This window comes from Channa argus, chromosome 19 (genome assembly GCF_033026475.1).
Source record: "Channa argus isolate prfri chromosome 19, Channa argus male v1.0, whole genome shotgun sequence".
NCBI lineage: Eukaryota > Metazoa > Chordata > Actinopteri > Anabantiformes > Channidae > Channa > Channa argus.
Genome location: NC_090215.1, coordinates 9336945 through 9359776, shown reverse-complemented (window position 1 = coordinate 9359776; position 22832 = coordinate 9336945). Strand labels below are relative to the sequence as shown.

Genomic DNA, 22832 nt, shown 5'->3' with positions numbered 1-22832 from the left:
CTCCTTTAACCTGCAGCTGGTGTCTCTGTACATGTTGGTGTGAGTATCTGTCTGTGGGTAGGTGAGTGTGTACTGTGTGCGAATATTAGAAAGTGTTATTTTCTACTCACTGTTGCAGGTAATAAAAAACTGAGATTGAAAAAGATGAAGAAAGTGGAGGAATCAAAGAAAATTTCGAAAAATGATAAAGAGCGTTGCATGTGGTGAGAGTGTAAAGGACAGTGGCTACATTGAGCATCTAGTGGGTACTTTCACAAAAGAAAGATTTGAAGAAAGAAAAATCAAAATATGGAGAACAATATGAAGGACATGTAATAACATGATGATTACATCGACAATGGCAACGGCAATGATGCAATCAAAAATCTTAAACAGCAACTATAAACCATTTCATATTGTCGGTGGATATAATGGGAACACTGCTTATAGCTGAAAAAGAACTGTTATGAATTACTGTTATAGAGAGTGAAAAAAGAAGAAAGTTGGGGGGAGTGTCATAAAAAAAGCTGCAAAATAAAAGGGAAATAAATGGTGATGGGCCAAGGGCATTTTAATCATTGCAAAGTCAAAGAAAGTAAGGAGAATAATGAGAAGGAATTAAATATTATTATTAATTAGGCGACTTGATACATTATTAAACAAACACAGCTCGTAAGAAAGATGCTACCTGTAGCCACCCATTTGCTATTGGTAAGTATGGAAGAACTCTCCTCTATCACATCATAAAAAATAGTCCACAAACATGTAGTCTCATGCAAGCCCCCACATGTTGCATTGTACTTCCAACAAAGAAGGCCTCATTACAAAGCTCGATGGGGTTTCAAACACCCTTAGTCTTTTTTTCATGTTGTCCTCCTTCTTCAGTACAGTCAGCTGCAGCGGTTTTACTATCTTGTGCCTTCATAAGGCATCAATATTTACAGTCATATAAAATTCGGTTCACAGCTCTCACAGGGGTGGAAAGAAGATCCTGGGCATACTTGGCTCTACACAAAGTCCAACTTTGAACAGTGCAGAAAGAAATTAGTAGATGGTGTAGGTTTTATGACCCATTCCTCAGAAGCCACATTTACCCAGTGACCACAAGGCTTCAGTCCCTGGCACTCCTTTCTCAATTAAATAATAATAATAATAATAATGATAATAATGTGTGGACTGCCAATGCTTCATTTTAAAGAAATCTACTGAGCAGAATCCTAAGGGTGTATTTCGTCGTGGGGTGGGGGGTGGGGGATTATATTTACCTTGATATTAAAAAAACAGGTGAAAAGGTTTCATTTTTGATGGTGTAGAGGTACTTGGATTTTAGTGGATTTGTCTAGCGGGCCATTCTTTCAGGGCTGTCAAGAGGAGCACTCTTTTGTCAAGAGAGAGACCTACTGCTGTTATGCTGCACTTGAAATGGTGGGTAGTCATTCAACCTGCTTTAACAAAGACAATGCATGAGTTCATTGCAACCTAGTTGGAATGAGTCATTTTTGACTCATATTTGCTTTGAAGAAGGCTCTGTGATAACAAAGTAATAACGGGGCTACGTATATTGTGGTAACTAATAGCCACAGTAATGTTAGGGTTTCATTTTGCAACTTAGTCACAAAATTATAAGTTGTAACAACAGTAAAAGAGGTGAACAACATTGTGTTTGGGGTTTTTTTTTTTTTGTACTTTCGGCTTATCCCGTGAATTCAAGGTCGCCACAGCGGATTATTGTCCGAATGTTTATTTGTCACATTTGCCCTTCATGACCCAACCCTCCCCAATTTCTACTGGGCTTGGACCGGCACTGCACAGCTGGGGATGGGGATGGGCCTGCCCAGAGACACTTCGACATAAAGCCGAGACCGGGGATCAAACCACTGACCCTGTGGTCCGTGGATGACTGACTTTTGAACAATAATGTGGTTACAGTATGTTTATATTTACAGACGTGAGATAACAAAAAATTACAAGCCCGTCTTAGTAACTCATTTTGGTTACAGGGAAGTAAATATCTTTAAATGGTGTATTAAGACAATAAGGGCTATCACATTTAAACCAGACATAGATTTTGCTGCATTGGATATTTTGGCAGACAAAAATACGTTGTCTGGTAATATTTCATTGTTATGTTCAGTATCAACGTATTTGCAACTACATGACAATATATTGTCATTACATTCACAGGAAACATATTGTGGTTGAAATTGCGTTTTCCAGGAAAACGTAATCCCGTTTGCAGTTTAGTTGTGTAGGAAAGTAATTTCTAGGAGACGCGGTTGCTGAAAAGTGTTAAACATCTGAACTATTTAGTTAAATTTGAAATTAAAATCTTTACTGGCTTTTACTTAAAATCCTCACAGCACAGACACTACAGAGCAGTGAGATGTGTTTAGGCATTAGAGAAGTGCAATGAATTCATCGCTTTCTTTTTATGCACAGATTGCTAGATGACAAGAAGAAAAGAAATGTTATGTGGATTCCCACTAACAAATTTTAACTACACCTCACGCTATACACCGTGTAACTCGCAATGTATTAGTGGCACACTTTTGGCTACGGCAGTGTATTTCATTTATCACTAATGTACAATACATATTCAGATGACCCCTTTTGGGTATTCTCTAAATACATCTTTGTCAAGTACACCCCTATTTCAAGCATTAGTTTTCACATTCTGTTGCTCCTGCAATCTGGTCTTAAGCAGCATATGTCTAAAACATGTTTTCCTGCTGATTTTCAGAAACTACAGCATTTCCCACTGTGAGTATCAGGGCTTATTACAGTTTTTGAGATTGACACTTGTGTACTGACATCAGTCCTCTATTTCTTTCCTTTAGTAAATACACAAACTTGTATTCAAAAGTCATGAAAGCATTACAAGTAAAATGTATGTAATGAAAGAATCAAATGTAATCATGATGACTTTAACTGTCAGACCCCTGAATAATTCTAAAGCAGTGTCTGAAAATGGTTTCAGATACTGCTGGCACTGTAGTACAACTGCTTTCTGGAATGTATCTGCTTTCCAGCTGTGACATTACCAAATTATTGTTTTTAATTGTTAAAAAGGGGAGATTTGGCATAGAGATTTGCCAAAAACTAAATACTTAATAAAACAATAGAACAAATAACTGGTTGTGCATGAAGATGAAAACTCCCTGGGCATTTTACTCAGTAATGAAGGGATCAAAGTCAGACAAAAATATTACATTCAGTCTTTTTGAAGTGTGATTTAAACATGTTATTTCTGTAAAGGTAATATCAGTTCTTAACGCTGTTGAAATATTAAACTACTTTGGATGTGACAGTTATAAACCGTTAAACCATTCTCCTGCCCAGTGTAGTAATTTCTTCTCATATCATCATGTCATCTTGTTGTGATTATGGTGTTTATAATTCATTTTAAATCAAATCAATAATGAAGTTTACGCTGGCAAAATGCTGTAGTCTAAAATGATTTATTTAACATGTTGACATCAGAGAGGTTTTTTTTCGTTCTTGTCTTCTATAGAAATAAAACAATCGAGAAAAAGAATTACTGAGCCCGATACTGTTGCAGGATGATGCTCTTGTTTTGAACTGTCCTTTACAGCGGTGCATTTACTAAAAGCTCAAACTTTCTCTCAGCAATTTATCTCATACTGGGCTAGGGTGCAATACTAGCTAAGCAATTTACAAGGCACAGTGGACATTGACCCTCTGTGCTCCTTGACTTACTATATGTGACAGTCACGAAACCAGGTAACTGCAGTAGGCCAACAATGGCCAGCTTACAATCTATTTTGTTTCTGTGGCTATATTGAACTGCTTTTGCAAATGCAAGGACACACAATTACTGCATAAAAATAATGAAAAACCTCCATCATCCTGTTGATATTGCATAAATAAACAAAATAAACAAATTTAGAAAATGCTCTTTACCATATAAAATGCTTACCCAGTGCAAAAGTGAAAGTTCATTAAAACATCACATTTGTCTCATGGTAGCAGCCCTTATAGTCTGTATTTTCCATCTTAAAGTGTCTTTCCATTATGAATGTAACGTTTTATTGATTTGCATCGGTAAATCGCTATAAGAGTCAGAGATATAGCTGCATCAGTGGAAGACCACAGATTAGAACCAAATTCTGTTTTAAAAGGCCTCTGTCTGTGCCCCTCTATTATGTATGTGGCATTTAATGCTTTATCCAACCAACTTTGGAAAAGTATTTTGGAAGTATTTCAGATTCTACAAAAATAATAAATAAATTAATGATATCAAAGATTTATCAAGAACCTGCTAACAGCAGAGTGCAAAGCAACAAGTAAATACTCCGAACAAGAAGCAATGAACATACTACTCAACAACAGTACGACGACACACTGTTAAACAGTCACAGCGAAGTTACGCACAGATCACACTCTGCTGCAACAATGGCTGTTTGTGATTTGTTCTCTGTGATTACAACAATTCAACACCTGAATCGCTCTGGTAGTTTACTAACCATCGATAATTCTCTGCAAATAGCTTCAAATTATTTTTCATGATTACCCAGATTCAGAATTACCCATATTACAACAACACCGAACAACATGTTGAACACACAGTAGCCTATTAAAATGAGTGTGGAAATTGTAACTCAATCACAGCTGATGGACTGGAGGAGAAAAGAGAAAATAGGAAGTTGCACTGAGGATACATAACGCGAACTGTCGGAATTTTTAAAATGTAGACTATTACAGGACACATGCAAGTCAGCTGCTAATGAAGCTGACTGGTTTCACAATAGCTGATCCAACAATTTTACTCACAGTTGCCCGGTTTCCTTGTTAAATAAAATAATACAGAGCATCAACAGGTGCATCATGCATTCAATGGAAATAAAAACTTAATAACCTGATAATGATAAGCGAATTGACAGGAGTAGTAGGTGGATAGGGTAGAATAGCAAACGGCAGCATTTTAAACTGTGACACCAGCTTTTATCATCCACAATTAATTAAAACATTTTAAAATTGCTATGAAGAAGAGCCTCTCCAGGAATGAATGCAGACACCGTTCACTTGACCTCCAGTGCTGGGCTGCAGATTGCTGAGATCCCCTAGATCTCTCACCTGGTAAAGTGGAGAGACCCACTTTAATACCCAAAAATATTATTAAAGTCTATACATTTGTCAAATAGACTTAGTTTAGATAAACTGCTAAACATAAATTTAATGCATGTTCAGGTCAGACCTGCAGTTTTAAAGGCAACATGTGAACCACGATCACTTGAGGAGAAGAGAGAGACAATTCCTCAAGCTACAGTGGGTTCCAATATTAGGCTATAGGGAAAATAACTGCATACTATACCAAATTTGTTTTAGAAATTATTTTTCACTGCATAGACAAGTCAATATGGTCAGGGTTGAGAGGAGAGAGGCTGCAGAGGAGCTGCTCCAGCTGATCCGAAATCAAAAAAAATCCCATTAATTAGGTGACAAAACAGGACAGCAGTCCATGTTAAATAAAAACTATATATAATAAATAACTTATAAAAGCTAATCTCAGTCAGCAAATCCAAGTACCTCACCTATGATTTAACAATATAATATTTACAAACAATATGCTCCAGTGTGCAGAGTTTACACCCACCAGCATGTGCATAGTTTGCCCAAGACATTGGTGACCTGGATGGTTACAGCTAAAAGAGAAGTGAAAAAAACACTAAAACTGAATGTTCGCCGGTTATGGCTTAGAATTGCCTTCTTGTTCAATTCAAACTCAATACTCTAGTATTAAAGCGCTGTGCTCTACCTGCTCACCACCATACCACTGGGGTATGCTCCTGTCTACAGAAAGGGGAACCTTTTGGCTGTGAGGTGGCAGAGTTAACCACCATGCTGCCGTGGGATATAATCTAAACAAATATGTTCCCCACAAAATAAATTAACCTTTGCAGTTTAGTTGCTTAGAAACCTTATTGTAGACAGAGTGACTGAATAAGTATGAAAACATAATATAATCTGATCATGACCCATGTTATTAGAGACACAAAGATACAATTTAAAGGGAATCTTATGCCCACCACATAATTTCATGAAGTCAGCATAAACACTTTTTATGCTGTTATGGCAGTAGCTATGATATATGGGGGCTATGTGCAAATTACTGTAAAGAGAAAAAATATACATATACATACAGTATATACAGTCATGGCCAAAAATATCGGCACTCTAGCAATTCTGTCAGAAAATACAACCCTTCTCTCAAACTTTTTTGTTTGCACTGGAACAACACAAAAAAAAGACAGAGAAGAAAAGTCAAACTTGACAAAAATTCACACAGAACTCATAAATGGACTGGACAAAATTATTGTCACCTTGCCAAAACTGTAAGAAATAATTAATGAAAGCATGTGATGAAAGCATGTGATGCTTCTGTAATTTGTATTTAGACACACCTGTGCCAAGTAAGAGTTGTGGGCAATATAGTAATCACACTTGCAACCAGTTAAAATGGAGAAGAGGTTTAGAGCCCATGGCACTGTAGCTAACCTCCCTGGACGTGAATGAAAAATTACAATGAAGAACCCCGATTAATTTCCAAACAAATTCAAGCTGATCTCCAGGCACAGGGTACAACAGTGTCAGCTCGCACTATCAGTCACCATCTGAATAAAAAGGGACGCTATGGTAGGAGACCCAGGAGGACACCACTGCTGACACATGCATAAAAAAGCAAGACTGGAGTTTGCCAAAACTTATGTGACAAAACCACAATCCTTCTGGGAGAATGTACTGTGGACAGATAAGACAAAAGAAGAGCTTTTTGGCAAAGGACATCATGGCTCTGTTTACAGAAAAAGAAATGAGGCCTTCAAAGAAAAGAACACAGTCCCTACAGACAAACATGGTGGAGGTTCCAAGATGCTATGCTGCTTCTGGCACTGAATGTCTTGACTCTGCGAACGGTATCATGAAATCTGATGATTACCAAAGAATTTTGGGGCGCAACATAGTGGCCAGTGTCAGAAAGCTGCGTCTCCACCAGAGGTTGGGGGTCTTCCAGCAGGACACTGACCTGAAACACACTTCAAAAAGCACTCAGAAACAAACAAAGCGAGGAGAGTTCTAAAATGGCCAGCAATGAGTTCAGATGTGAATCCCATAGAACATCTGTGGAGAGATCTCAAAACAGCAGTTGGGAGAAGGCCTCCTTCAAATCTGAATGACCTGGAGCAGTTTGCAAAAGAAGAGTGGTCCAAAATTCCAGTAGAGAGGTGTTCGAAACTCATTCACGGTTACAGGAGATGATTGATTTCAGTTATTTTTTCCAATGGGAGTGCTACCAATAATTTTGTCCAGTCCAAACCAAAACAATAAGGTCAGGCGCACCACAGCATTTGATTTGACTGTAAAGCTGTATGAAATAATAACAACCTACTCAAACTACTAGAAGAGTGTCTACTAAACCATAATTATGTGCTAAGAGGAACTGACAATGGCCTGTTGAGTTACGTGATTCCTTCCTGGTTGGGTCTTTTAAATGTCACAAAACCAGTGGTGGGGGAATTATTCACAAATTCTACGTAAGTAAAAGTACATTTACATTTGGCAGATGGTTTTACCTTAACCAACTTATGAGCATAAGAAATGCACATAGGAGACACTTGTGGTTTAATGGCTTCAAGGAAGTAGGTAGACAGCTGGTAAAAAAGTCACAGTAAAAAAGTGCTAGCATCGTAAGTATACAAAGTTTGCCAACAAAAACTGCTCTTTACTTCTGGGTATTCAATTATAAATATTATAGCACTGTAATTAATAATGTATTAAAACTACAGTATGTCATTTTATAAAATGTTTAGGTGAAATATTGTGTATGTATTTTCCAAATACATTCCTGTTCAGACGAGAAACTTTGAGCAGACAATAACATTACATGAAAGGTCAGGGAATACATTTTACAAATCATCCTCTGGGGATAGGTACACTATTCCATTGCAACTGATCTAATTGTTGAGATTTTTTTCAATGCCAACCTCATGACGGTGCTAAAAGAAAGCTTTTGGGTCTGTCAGTGATTCAATGCCTAGTTTCCAGGTTAAGGACCTACTGTCATTGTATTCTCAGCCTCAACACCATGCACAAACTACCCCAGGTGCACAATGAACATGCACATAGCTAAATGTCAGTCCACACACACACACACACACACACACACACACACACACACACGGTTTTGCAGGATCACCTATTATAACCTTTTGAAGTGTGTGAGTTGGTAATGGTTTAGGATTCCATTCAGGGAGAGTCTGTCTGTCCATTAGCTGACTGATGCAGTCTGCTGACTAAACATAACACTTCCAGTGCCCTTGTCCTCTGTTTCTCTTTCTACTTTCCCCTTCTCCTCTGGGGGATCAAAAGAACCCACTGGGCTTGTGTGTCTGCATACATTGAATAGAGCCAAAAGTATGATATCCTAAATTTGGTTTAAAAGAAGAACGAGGAGAGCATAGAGGGCAGGGCAGTCCTTCCATTTACTGCTTTAAGTTAAATTGTTGGATGAATACAGACATTGATTTTATTGAATGAGATGGTTTGATGTAACCAAGACATTTACTGAACAATTTTAGTGTCCATTAAATGTGGTAGCTCATTGCCAATAGCGACATCTTCTATACAGAACTAAAGCCTAATAAATTTAACAGGCATCGCATTTTTTTATGGCAAAAATGCTACTTTTGCTACCTAAATTAGGGAATTGGAGATTCTGTTGGTATTACTCTTGTTGCCATCTACAGATGGAGGAATAACTAATAAAATTCATATTTGAGGTGAACAATTGTCAATTTCGTTGTTGTTTTCTGTTACAACTAATGTGAGACTGGTTTAATGTCAGACTCTTCTACATTTGTTACCCATACTGTCATTCAAATGTAGTTATTAATTTACAAACTCAGTTTAAAGTGTTCTGATCACAATTAGTATTCTATTTTCTTTACTTATGATTTTTTTAAACTTCTATGTAAAACACTAATATAATTTCCAATACCATTAAGACTAGTAAGGCTTATTGGTATGGGAAAATAATGCGTTTTTAATTAGTATATTAGAATTTAATATGCAATTTGTCTAATGTTATTTTTCTTTATTATTTACCACAAACATGCTATATTAAAAAAAAGTGGAAAAACAACATTGCAACACTGAAAAGAATATTTATCGCATGCCTTCTCTCTACCTCCAGGTAACACAATCACTCAGCATGAAGAAGTCTGTTGGATTTCGGACAATGAATAATGATTTCAAAAGTTTCGGGATTTTTTAAAAACAACTGTCTTGAAGAATGATGCTGTAAATAGCAAATATAATTATATACAGTAGACTATTATGAAACAATGTAAGGTATTGCAATGCCATAAATATATATTTAATAACCCCAAGATCATTATTAGTATGTAATAATGATCTTTAGTAATAACCTTTAACATAAAGATCTTTTGTTCTTTTGGTCACTGCCACCTGTCACCAAAATTGACTGCCTATGTCACTGACCACCAGGGAATATAAAGATTTAACGACGCATCCCAATGCTTCACATCAAACCCAAAGACTCAGACCCCACATTGAGCTTTTAGGGCAGCACTTTGTGGCATGTCCTTTAAAGAATGTCAAAGAGCATTGGCCTCCCCTCCACTCTTAGTCAATCGATAGAGTTTTCTGCCTCTTAAGTAAAAAGCAAAGGCGATTTCTACTGCAGAGTGCATGTGTGTGTGTAGATATCATATGCGTACATGTTTTTTAAATGGTTGTGTTTAAAGATTTTTGGTTTTGATTTTATACTGTTGTAAGGAGAATTCAAAGGGGAGTTTGAAGGTTAACACTTAACTATGATGCAGATCTTTTATTGGAACATTAAAATACATGTCAGTTAGTATACGAATATTTTCTTTCATCACAACAGCAGTGGAAACATTTGCTTCAGGAAATAAAGAATTATATAACTTGTGGAAGATTTAAGGTTTCACGCAACAATGTGCAACTTGGAAGTCAGTATTAGTCCCCCTCTGCTCTGACCAGCCCTCCTCCCTTACTGCTCTGAAACAGCTTCACTTCAGTCCTAACACTCAGCTACACTCTGCACAGCCTTTCAGGTAAGCTAAAAAACAAGTCTGAGGCCAGTGTTGTTCAATAAGTCTGTGTCACAGGAGGTTTTGACTGTATTCCTGCACATTAGGATACATTATGAAGTAAACAGTGCATTCAGAAAGATTTCAGACATCCTTCACTTTTTTCAATTTTGTTGCACCCTGATACTAGTTTTTTAAATTAATTTTTTTTCTCAATAATCTGCACTCAGTATCCTATAATGAAGTGAAAACCAAATTTTAGAAATGTCTGTACATTTAAAGAAATTAAAAAACTGAAATATCAGATGTACACAAGTATTCAGACCCTTTGCAACGACACTTAAAAATGATCTCAGGTTCCTCCAATTGCACTTGTTTGTTGCTGACTTGTTTCTACACCCTGACTGGAGTCCACTGTGGTAAATTAAATTGATTGGTAATGATTTGGAAAGCCATATAACTTTCTATAGAAGGCCTCACAGCTGACAATGAATATTCTATCAGAACAAAATCCATGAGTGCAAAGGAACTGCCTGAAGAGCTCAGAAACAGGACTTCGGCAAGGCACAGATCTGGGGAAGGCTACAAAAACCTTTCTGCTGCACTGGACATTCTTAAGAGCATAGTGGCCTCAATAATTCTCAAATAGGATAAGTTTGGCACAACCAGGACTCTTCCAAGAGGTTGTTACCTGGCAACTGAGCAATCGGGTAACAGAGTCTTAGAAAGAGATGTGACGAAGAACCTGATGGTCACGCTAACTGAGCTCCAGAGATCCTGTGTGGAGATGGGACAAAGCTTCAGAAGGACACCCATCACTGCAGCCCTCGTCCTATCCTAGAGGGATGCTTCTATCCTCAATGAAAACCTGAGCATATACCTGTACTTTGACTGAATACTTATGCACATGTGATATTTCTGCTGAGTACAGATTAATGAGAAAAAAAGGAATTTAAACTTTCCTATGCTAAGTACAGGGTAAAATTAAATAAATAATGACAATGATGCAAAAGTTTGCATCTCCCTCTGTAACTTAATACATTAAAATAAATTAAATAAATTTCATACTAATGAAAAAATATTCTTTGTTTTACTAAACTGGTATGGCAGCACACACACCCATTCACACCAAGACATGCAAGCCAGTGAGTGTGTGTATGTGTGTGCCGTGCACTCTGTTCATCCCAGACACAGATTAAAATTCTGAAACTGATCACCCATGTAGTAATCCCATCCATGTTGGCTATCATCATTTCATCTCTAGACAACAGGCAGAGATGCCAGCAAACAGGATTGACATTTATAAATAGTATTAAAAGTTTTGAAATGCTTCCATTTGGGCTCAATTAGCCACAGTCTGGAAATGTGAAGCATGCTGTGAATTTCAATGGAGAGTGCACATTACAAGTATTAATTCCCAATTAATCTACTGAGCTTCTAAAGGATTGACCTAACTTTACTTCTGGGCTTCTGTCTCTAACATTGTCTTTGTCATTTCAGAATTGAAATTGAGCTAATTGTTAAGTAACTCACATTGTATTATTAGTAATTTTATCTCTTCCCACAAGTACCAGAATTAACCAGAACTGTTCCTGAAGTGCATATTAACAAACTGTTCTGCATGCGCATGCTAGTGGGTAGATTATGTGGTAATGGCAGAAACTGAAACGTGCATCCCTAAATGGTCCCTCACTTACCCTCTATGTTGAGAGAAAGAGACTTGATGGATTTGACTTGTTTTTCCAGTGCATCCCACAGATGCTCAATTGGACTGATCTTCTGCAAGATCAAAGCAGATGGGCTACCCTTTGCTGTCCATGTGCATTAGTAAACCTTGGGCTCCCATGATCGTGTCACTAGTTAACCGGTTATGCTCTCTTGAACCACCTTTGAGACATACGGAACACTGCATACTGGGAACACCCCCAAAAAAGTTGTATTGGACATGCTCTGACCCAGTCATCGAGCCATCACTCCTTGATTCTGGTCAGAGTTGTTCAGATCACTTGCTGCCTAACATTTCTATGCCCTTGACAGGTGCCATTGGACAAGATAACCAATGTTATACAGTTCACCTGTCAGTGGTTTTGATGTTGTAGCTAATCTATGTATAATCCAATACAGAACATTTTGGCAGGAACCTAAACGCTTGCAAGAACTTAAGAACACTACTGTGCATTTTACAAGCAGAATCTGTCAATTCAATTTACTGCCCAACATTTTTACCCTAAGCAGCAAACACACTGCTCTGGGCCATGAACTGCAGAGATAGAGTTGACAGTCCTGAAAATCACTTAGTAATTAAATGTAATAAACAGAAGAATTGGACTTAGGAAACTTCTTATTCTAAATATAACCAATTTGTTCTTAAAAGACAAGAAGAATAAAGGGAAAAGATTATGTCTTCTTTTCCTGTGGGCTGTTCCCTTTCAGGGGTCGCCACAGCGAATCATGCTCCTCCATCTAACCCTGTCCTCTGGACAATTCAATACAAGTCATTGACATTTATTCACAGAGGAAAAGAGTGAGGGGCATTTTAAGACCATGAATCTCACACACATTTCTGGATCTTCTAAGCAAATGGCCATTAAAACTTTAAGCCGTCTGCTCCAGAACTGTTTCATTTAGTTAACTCATAACTTGTTGTTGTTGATTTGTCACTTAGATATATCACGCCATATCTAAAAAAAAATGTCCACGAAAGACAATGAACTGTTGACATTTCTGACATGGAATCCCATGCAAAATTTAAGATGCTCTGAAGGTAACTGTTCATGCGCAATGTGTTATCCTATGCCCACAAAATTGACAATTCAGCAGCACACAAATCTAAACTGTGGACATCATACTTTACAACTTGTTGGGAACAACTGGAAGTCCTGAAAACCCCAGGGGGTGACAGACAGACCCCACCCCACCCCATTTCTGCGTAAATGGAAAATTCTTGCATGTTCTTGTGCCAAAACAAATAAAGTGGCAACCAGGAACTCACATTTTTAAACGACCTAAAGATGAAAAAAGGAGCAAAATCATGGATGTAAAAGTGAGGATAACACGGACTATGGAGCCTACAGAGGGAAATATAGAAATACTTTTTAGAAAATGTTATGTTCAGACTGTTGTCACTTTAGGTTTCCCTCAGTTGTGATGTCATCTACATATCGATTATAAATATTAAACATGATTTAAGAGAGAACAACTGGCAGACACGGGGTCTTAATACTAAAGAGTAGAATCTTTACACAGCACACACCTAACGATTTCCTCTGCCGACTCTCAGTACTGACTAGTTAAGACTGGTACTGAGTTGGTCCATGCAGTCATTAAGATGAAATCACATTTATAGTCGGCTGAACAGTCATTAAGTGTATGCCGACTGCAAGGGGGACCTAAATGAACAGAACAGCTTGTAGTATGAAAAAGAGAAATGCGGAAACCAAAGAGACATGCACATTCATGAAGACTGATGAGGAGAAGAAGAGAGGGAGTCCCAGAGGCATCATGTCCATTCAACGTGAGGGGCATGTGCATCGTTCTTTTAATTGAAAGGCTTTCTTTCCTTTTTAGTCTTGTTGCAAGTGTTTTAGCCTTTTTGTTGAAATTTAGAAGCCATAGACATAGACATATATCTATCTATATCTATATATCGCTATATATAGATATAGATATACATCTATAGATGTATCAAAGTCTAAATGACCAACAGACAAACCCACTTTCTATTTAGGGTAGGTGCCTACATAACTCCAGCATTTTCTTCTTAGTTTATATTTAGGCATTTTGTGCCTTTATTAGCCCTTTAAAACCTTTATTACAGTTCATACGTGACAGAAAGCTGTAGTGAGCTGTGGCAGAAAGAGTCGAACCTGGGAAAGTGGTGGCATGTGCCTTAAACATTCGGCTGACAGGGGACTGCAGTACTTTCCTTTTAAAGTGTCTTTAGCATTAGTGTCCAATGAACAAGCGTTTAACATTAGTGCTCACTGGTGATGACAGCTGCACAAAACAGGCTAAGCCATTTTTGTAAAACAAAGTTAAAACAAAATGAAACGTTCTGCTAAACAGGCGATTGGCAATATGTAAGGAGATCCATTTTTAAGTGTTAAATGCAATGTGGCCCTTCAAAAATGGAAAACGTGATACCGCTAAGAAAAAGAAAAGCTCCAAGAATTCCACAGTGAAAAAAAAGACAGGTGAAAAAAAAAAAAAAAGGTATGAAGAAGAAGCAGTGACCCCTGTCTGGCTAATCTTAGCTTACACTCTAACAGCACCTTCAACCAGAGCTAATGGAGCAAATCCACATCTAGCCTCAACTCTCTTTTTCTCCATCCTGTTCACACACAAAGCTTTTTTTTTGTTTGTTTGTTTTAAATCACACACATATTCTCAACTACACACAATCAAACTTTGGTTATACATGCACAAGCATTTACTGTAGTCCTACTACAGCAAAATAAAGATATACACATGCACAGAGATGAGGTTATTCTGCTTCTGTATTTCCCTCTGATTAAAGAGAAAAAGAGTATACCAAAGATTAATTCACTTAATCTTGGCCTGTAAATGGGGTATTCAAGCGGCTTAAAAAACAAATTGAATGCAAAGGCTGAGAGTAATAACAACATTTGTCTTAACGGCTGCACAATGCCCTTTCTCACAGCACTCTTCCACATGAGCTGGTGGCTAGATTTCCAACATCCATTATGACAGAAGTGGACTTGTACATATGCACGTATAAAAACTGAAAAATATGAGGACCCATGCAGGGTATATTTCATTCTGGAACTTAATGCCAATTTTTAAACTCCTTCGGGCTATGATTGATGTCAGGCAAAAACATATTTTTACACATTTAATGACTTAATATGGTTAATCCCTCTTTTTTATACGCTCATGTAAAGGCTATACTTTTTATCAATCACAATTAAAACCATAATACTTTGATGTTATCATTTTGCCAAGTATTATAGTTCCTCTATTATTAATACAGATTTTCAGTTATTTGTGGGATGAACACAAGTGTGCAACACTTGAACGTGAACAAAAACAGAACACTAGAGGTACCTGAGCAGAAATTCTTACTCACCACGACAGACGCTGGATTAAATCCCTGGCTGCAGCTGCAGCCAGCTGCACTGAACATGACTGGCAGTATTTGTGGGTGGGATGCCAGTGAGGGATTATGTCCATATTGTTGCCCTAGCAACATCTCCGTTGTCGCAACACATAAAACAACCCATTTACACCAATGCCCTTGCTAGCATTGGGTGTACTTAAAGAGCAAGAACAAGGGGTATAACATTGCTGTGGTCAGTGGGTCTAACCCCTCTTTCTGCTGCTGACAGAGGTGACTGTCCAGTTTTACCTTGTGCTGCTTCTGGCACTGATGATTTGGGTCAGTGTCAGAGTACTTGCTCTGAACTGTTCTGTTATAGCTTTTACACAGGGGAAGCTTAACTCACAAGATCCTCACAAGATTACAGGTCCTTGCATCATTTAGTGTGGGCAAGACCCACAGCTAGTGAAAACTCAAATCATCAACTAAACCTTTGCTATTGGAGCAGGTTCACCTGGCCAACTCAAATGACACTTGCAGCAACTTTTTGGCAAAATCTAAGCACCTGAGCTTTTGTGTCTCTATGAATCTAGCCCCAAGCCACAGATCACATTTTGTTTGGCAAAATTAGAACAGACCAAAAAAATAATCTGGATAAGTTTATTTTAATGTCTATCACTTTTATTGCTCACATTTTCTAACTAGTTTTTTAATTTTATGTTTTGATTTTGTGTTGGTTATTTTTTAGAATTGTTTTGGAATTGCTTTATTTTTAGGACTTTCTCCATACTTCTAACAATGAGTTCATATTGTATGTGAATGATAATCAAGATCAAGATCAAAGTCTTTATAGTCAGTGTTATGACCACACAGTAGTACAAACAATGAAATGGGTTTAGCAGCTTTTGAGACAGTTAAAAAAAGAGAATAGGTAATAAATAGCTAATATAAAATAAAACAAAATATACAATATAAATAATACTGTATAAACAGTAAGTAACAATTATCGCTTGTGTTCAGAAATGTAATATTTCCTGTTGTATGAAATCAACCTTATGTGGACAGTACTCATTGGCAGATAATGTGAATGATGAAGTGGTGATAGCATGGATGTGTAAAATCCTCACAGATGCTACTGGCCTTCTGAGACACTGTGCTCTATATATCTCATCCAATGATCTTTTGTGTACTGGAGATGACATGTTAAAGCGCCCTCCTGTCCGCTGCAGTGCAAGTGAGATGCTGTGTTGAGATGCACTATGTCATGATGCTCTCTATAGAGCAGCATTAAAAAGGTTACCAGTAGTTCTCGTGGAAGACTGGCCTTTTTCAGTGTCCTCAGATAAACAGCCACTGCTGTGGCTTTTTCCCCTGTGCAGTTATGTTGGCAGTCCAGTTCAGGCCCTCTAAAATATGAACCCCTAGAAAATGGATGCTGGGAACGCTCTCAAGCATAATTCCACCCTGGGATCTCCTGAAATCAATGATGAGTTCCTTTTGTCTTCCCAGTAATCAGAGACAGGTTGTTCGCTAAACACCAGTCCACCAGGTTCTGTACCTCCACTCTGTAGGCTCCTTCGCAGTTCTCAGTGATCCGCCCCACCATGTTTGGTAATAATGAACCATAATAACATGAACCCTAGTGCAATTGTTTGTTTAATTATTGTATACTTATTTGTACTGCACAATTACACAATTGTACTTATTTCTAATTTTCTTTTTTTATTTATATAGATTTTTTTTAATTTTGTGCAAAATTTCTGGCAGCACATTTGCACACTTTTGTGCTGCTTTAATGGAAATTTCCCCACTGTGGAATGAATAAAGATTTATCTTGTCTTATCTTATAATTTGATTACAACTAGCTATTCACATCAAATGCAAAAACAATTACCCAATGGTGGCACATATGCAGTATAATCAACACAGAAACTCTATATTTTTGAATGTCTCCACATTATTTCCGCTGAAGTTTGAATATTATTCTCTTAATCATGTCTTTCCTCACTATCTTTTGCGGCGGTTTAGTAGCACTAGACTGGAACCAGCTGTTTCTCTAGGCAAACATATTCCGATTAGTTGCATAAAGGAAGATAGATATGGGAAGTGCTTGCATTTTCTTTGCTGATTTTTACATTTCATTAAAAATTGTCAATACATTTGGGTGAAAACACCCCTTATGCCCAATATACATTAAGTCTGCTGCACTCCGATGCAGTTACAGATCATATTAACAATAACAATACTGAATAACGTGTGTCAGAGAAGAGTGTCCTGACCACACAATGGCAAGTTGTCTCATCCACGCATGACCATGGCATGTCTGTATCTATGTGTGTCTGGGGAGAGGCAGAGGAGGATTGAGTAAAAGATATGTAGTCTGTGTGGGCTTTGTGGTTTATGCCTCTGTATGTGAAAGTGTGTGTGTGCCTGTTACGTTACTGACATTGTTAAGGCAATTATACTGCATGACTTGTCACTGTATATTTTATCAAAGTGGCCCAGCTTCAGTGATGAAACATAGATTGTTTCACTGTAAGTAAAGCTGAACGTGAAAGCCATACCACCAATACTTTTAAATCATGGTGGTTTGGCTTTGACTTTTTTATTATTAGAGGTTTTTTCTTTTGATCAATGACATTATTAGAAAATCTGCAAAAGCATCTATGTAATATAACATTTTTATTGCTGTGAATACCGGATATACATTATATCACAGTGTGAGGAATTGTTCTATAAAAAAGACCTGTATGGGAAAGTTGTGACTTTTAGGCCAAGTGTTTTTGTCTCAAAGGCACTGTCATCGATTGATATTTTAGAGGGGTAAAATACTCCTACACTGATGGGGCAAGCAAAATGTAGGAGTTGCATAAAGACAAAATAGGAGAATGCAGTGTGGCTCGGTCTCTTGGCTGTTATCCACATTAGTTGCTGCACAGAAACAGTACACACAGAGTTGGAGAGTTTGTCTGAGTATGCACTAGCACACACATTACATGCCTCCTCTGAAAAGTGGCTAGAGGTGACTTGTTTATCAAGTATATTTTTAATCAGGAGTGGGGAGAGAATGGCACAGATTGTAAGGAGAGACACTGGGTGAGTGAAAAAAAAATAAGAGAAAAGACAAGGAAGGAGTAAATTGCTAATGGTCCAATAAACATTAGGTGAGCGATGAAACAGCAGAAAGAATTAGAAGTACTTAGACAAAAGAAAATGAGCATAAGACTAGAAGTAGGAAAAACTGAATGAAATGTTAAGAGAAACACTGGGGAATAAATATTGTAAGTGGATAAACACTGATAAAGTAGGAGGGAGTGAGAGGAATCAGGCATAGTTGGGGATAAGACAGTGGAAAGAAAGCAAACTGGGTGTGAAGTGTTTATTGGATTTTTTTTTTTTTAAGTGGCATGAATACATGTGGGAAAAGGTAGGAGAAAGTAGAATCAGAATTGAAAGAGTCAGTGAAGGAGATTCAATAAAAACAAAAAGTGGTCTAAAGACAGGAGAGATGAAAAACTGGAAAAAGAGAGGAATTAGAAATTGCAATGCATTTAACTACACATTGTTTCCGAGTTCTTACTCACTTGTCTTGGTTCGTAATAAATCCACCAATGCGGACACACACCCATGGCCAAAACACAGACAGGTGCACACATGCAAATACGCAGGGGCCAAACATAGCTTAACACCAAGTATTGACCTGATCTAATCTGAGCCAAACCAGTCTGCTTCCTATAGCCTTAATCCTATTATTACCAACCCCTTTTGGGAGTCATCACCGACACGAGCACACATTAAGACAAGACAGAGGGCTAAAATCAGGTTTAGCTATGTGTTGTTTAATGTATTAGGTGTTAGGAAATTAAGGTATATTTCACTGACCTTTTTCAAACAGTGACAAATGATATTAAGCCAACTTACTCATTTGATGACAATAAAAATGGGTGATGCTGCTTACACCAATTTCAAGTGAAGCACGGGTGTACTATAGGTCAGATTATACTCTCGTTTTCCTTTGTTTGATTCAGTCACTACGACTCAATTTTCAAAATGACCCACCATGAAATAGAAGCTACAGCTAAATGGAGCTTATGTTAGTCAGGCATCAGTAAATATAAACTAATTTGAAAAACGTATTGCTTTAAAATCACCTAAAACAATTGTGACCACAGTATGCAACTAAATATCTTTTTTGTTACACGTGTTATAAAATGAATTATAATAAAGAAAAGGGAAAACTGACTTGTGGCCTGTGTGGCCCTGGAGGTGCAACCAGACTAATGCCTATGTGAAATGGCATGCCATGCTTAATGATATGAGAAAAGGTTAATCTGATTCTATAATCAGACAGGCTCTGGGGGCATCCTGCTTACCCATCCGCACTGTCACTAACACACTGACTTAAAAGCACATCCTTTGCTTTTCACTCACTGGTTATAGGAATGATGAAATGTAAACCATGTCCCTCAGGGAGCAATGATTAGCATTGGTTCAAAGCCGAGCCAAAGAGTTCAGTGTTGACTTATTTAAAATTTGCTGTTTCAAACAATGAGGTTAAAGTAAACATAACATTCCAGAACCAAATTGTACCACTGTACTAAATCTCTCTACAAAACATTCCTCAAGTACAGTACATGATCATGCATTATAGGCACAGAGCTGATATTTCTGTCAGAAATGTTCTCTGGCCCTAACCAAACCAGAACTACAACACAGATTTGAAGTGCAAATGGAAAAAAATGTCCAAATGATTACATGACATTATAGTAAGTGGTGAAAGATTTTGCATCTGACACTACAACAACAAATTTACATACAGTGACAGCTCATTAGAGTATACAGCAATGGTACAACAAGGACAAATGCAGCCTACCTTCATTTAGTTATGTGAGCATCTGTGGTTGTCTAGGCATCGTGCTTATGCACATTTATGATATACAGTGTTCTGTTTTTGTGTGTATTCATTTAATTTTGTTACATTGTGAACACTTTTCAGCAATTGATCCAAAACTGAAGGCCAAGCATGCGTACGCCGATATCACACAGGCCTAAACATATACATGTAAATGCACACAAACCCATATACAAAAGGACAAATTCATTTATAAATCTCTCATTACTGTTGTCTGTTTTTACTACACTGACACACATGTGTAGGAATTTTCAGAGTTAAAGTGGGGGATTCCACACAGTTGGTGGGTCAACTAGCCCACTGACTTTAATTGTTAAGTGTGTTCTAAGAGGATACAAATGTTAACCTTTTCTAGTTGCACCCCTGGACCGCTGCCTCTCTCTCCCTCTCGCTCGTTGGAATTTCAATCCTTGTTAGGACTTTCATTATCATAATGGTTTCCCTAACCCCATACCCTACCCCTAACCATCACAACTAAATACGAGCTCCATTGTCTAACATTTTTGGAATGGAACACATTATTATGCTATGACAGACAGCATAATTAATCAGAAATTTTCTCTCTGGTTCCCTCCACTATCTGTCTATTTTATTGTAAATTATTTTGATTTAAAAGATTCAACAGGTATTCATAAATGGCTTTCATTAAAGTTTTTTAAAATCAACCTTCTTAAATTCTCCCTTTAAAGCACCCTTTAACAACACGCTGACTTCTTACTCCGGGTTCACTAAAGCTGACCCAATCAGACCAGGGGAGCAGGAGGACTGTAATAAAAGAAAAACGCACTGGCTGCCTCCTCCGTCCCTCTTTTCTGTTCCGTCACACTCACTGATACGTACACCCAAACACTGGTGCACGCGCGCTTGCACGCTCAAACCGCTCGGGGAAGCTTCTCTCCGTTGTTTTCTGTCGGATGTGTCGGGTGGGATGATTAATGAGGCGCGTCCCCGGACACATTCATCCGGGACCTGAGAAGCCCAGGCGATAACTGGGGAATCAGTCTGACTGAACCCTCAGAGTACAGGCTCGGTCACCGTCGACAAGAGTGGAATTGCACCGATTGTGGATAGGTTTTAAAATGTACAGGGAGCGAGAAGACCGTGCGAATAAGCATCGCCTAATCCAGAGTAAACACCAGGAATCCCTAAGAATATTTGTAATATAATGAATCAATCAATACAATCTGCAGTTCCTGGCTACAATTACAGGTTGTCAGCAGGTAAATAAAAAGTTCATCCTCGGTTATTCTTTACCGGGTAACAAACATCCAATCGCTAGGCGATAGTCAAGGTATGACCATAATCTGAGCCGTAGAAGTTGCGTCCAAGTTTTCCAATCACCGTTCACTGCCAAAAACTTTCCAATATTTATTGCTCTTCTGTGCGAATACCAAAGAAGATTCAGCTTCCGTATTCCTGCTACAATTTCCATATCGAATAATTATATAGACTGTAACCCTCCCTAAGAATTATATTATAGAGCTGAAACAACCACTAGCCCTAAATGTGTGCAACTGTCTCTACATGTCTCTCACACGCACTCCGTCCCAAGGTTGAGACTGCGCAGACAGCTGGCACGCTGAACTGTCATTCAGTAATCCACTGAAAACCTGCCAGCGGGCACATCATTCCGGGCGCTATAATCAATGAACCAGTCAAGAGTTTGCACGTGAAGGTGACACGTGAAAGTGAACTCCTGAGGTAACCCCACTCTCTCGTCTCCCCTTCCCTTGGTGCACCCTGGTTCTTAAGCTTTGGAGAGCCCCACAAGCCACCACCGTGGGGACACCTGCGCCCCCCCGGGAAACGCAGAGTCTGTGCCTCTATTCTGTTCTACTCCCGAGACAGGCTGGCTCCGCTTCCCACCCATACCCAGTTCAATCGCTGAACCACACATGCAAAAGATGTAAAATAACAACTTACGGGTTGTTGGCAAAGCTCCGTGCACACCGTTTAAATGGCAAAAAATCCACAGAGCGACCGGTAAAAACAACGCCAATCCATGGACAGGACGGTGCCGGTGCATCTTCACGGCCTGTGCGGACGCAGCAGAACGGGAGAGGCGGAGGAAACACTTAGAAGAAACAGCGGGGTGATGGTAACGCCAGTCGGTCCGTCAGATTCGCTTCGCAGTTGAGAACTGGCAGAGAGAAGCCTGACTGCAAGGTCTCTCCCTCCCTCTCCCCCTCTCTCCTCTCTCCTCACTCTCTCTGTACGCAACTCTGACTCTCCCTCTCTCTCCAATAAAGAGATGATGTAAGGATCGCGCCGACAAACAAACTGGCCTGTGCTTGCAAGCGGAACTCGCTTGACTGGCTATCTCGTCTCCTTATTTAGCTACTTCCGACTAAACCAAACAACAAAAACCGTGTCTCCCCGGGCCCAGAACGAGAACGACAGGCTGCCAAATGCAGAGTACAGTACACAGTACAGGCTGAAGTAGTTCAAGGGGGCATGACTGCTCAAAGCCACTGAGCTGATTTCTCCTCTCAAGCGCTCCAGTGCGCTGGCCGTGGTGCTGAACTTATCTCCGTCTTTCTGTCTCACCCCATCTCCAAATATCTTTCCGTTTCTTTTGCCACACAGTGCCCCCCACCTTCTGTATGCGGTGGTGTCCTTGTACTTCGTGTATTCTCCTGTTATACTCACAACGAGCTCAACAGTCGCTCGCTTCTTCTCGAGCTCTCTTGTTATGTTTTCTATTTGCCCCATGTGGCTGTAGTGGTGCTTTTTGGGTAAACGCATGGAATTTGATAATAATAAGTCCCAAACATTAGTGGTATGTGCCTATAAA

General features: G+C 38.6%; 1 protein-coding gene across 3 annotated transcripts in view; it reads right to left on the bottom strand.

Annotated features, from left to right (window-relative positions):
- The window catches only part of cntnap2a (contactin associated protein 2a), a 292011-nt gene extending 269391 nt beyond the window's left edge, over window positions 1–22620 (bottom strand). The window contains exon 1 of one of the 3 annotated variants that reach the window (XM_067485956.1): window positions 21962–22620. In XM_067485956.1, the coding sequence (XP_067342057.1) occupies window positions 21962–22064 (103 nt within the window). In that variant the 5' untranslated portion in view covers window positions 22065–22620. The remainder of the gene's footprint in view (window positions 1–21961) is intronic. The other 2 variants (XM_067485954.1, XM_067485955.1) reach the window with 2 other exon arrangements.
- Between the last annotated feature and the right edge of the window lie 212 nt (window positions 22621–22832).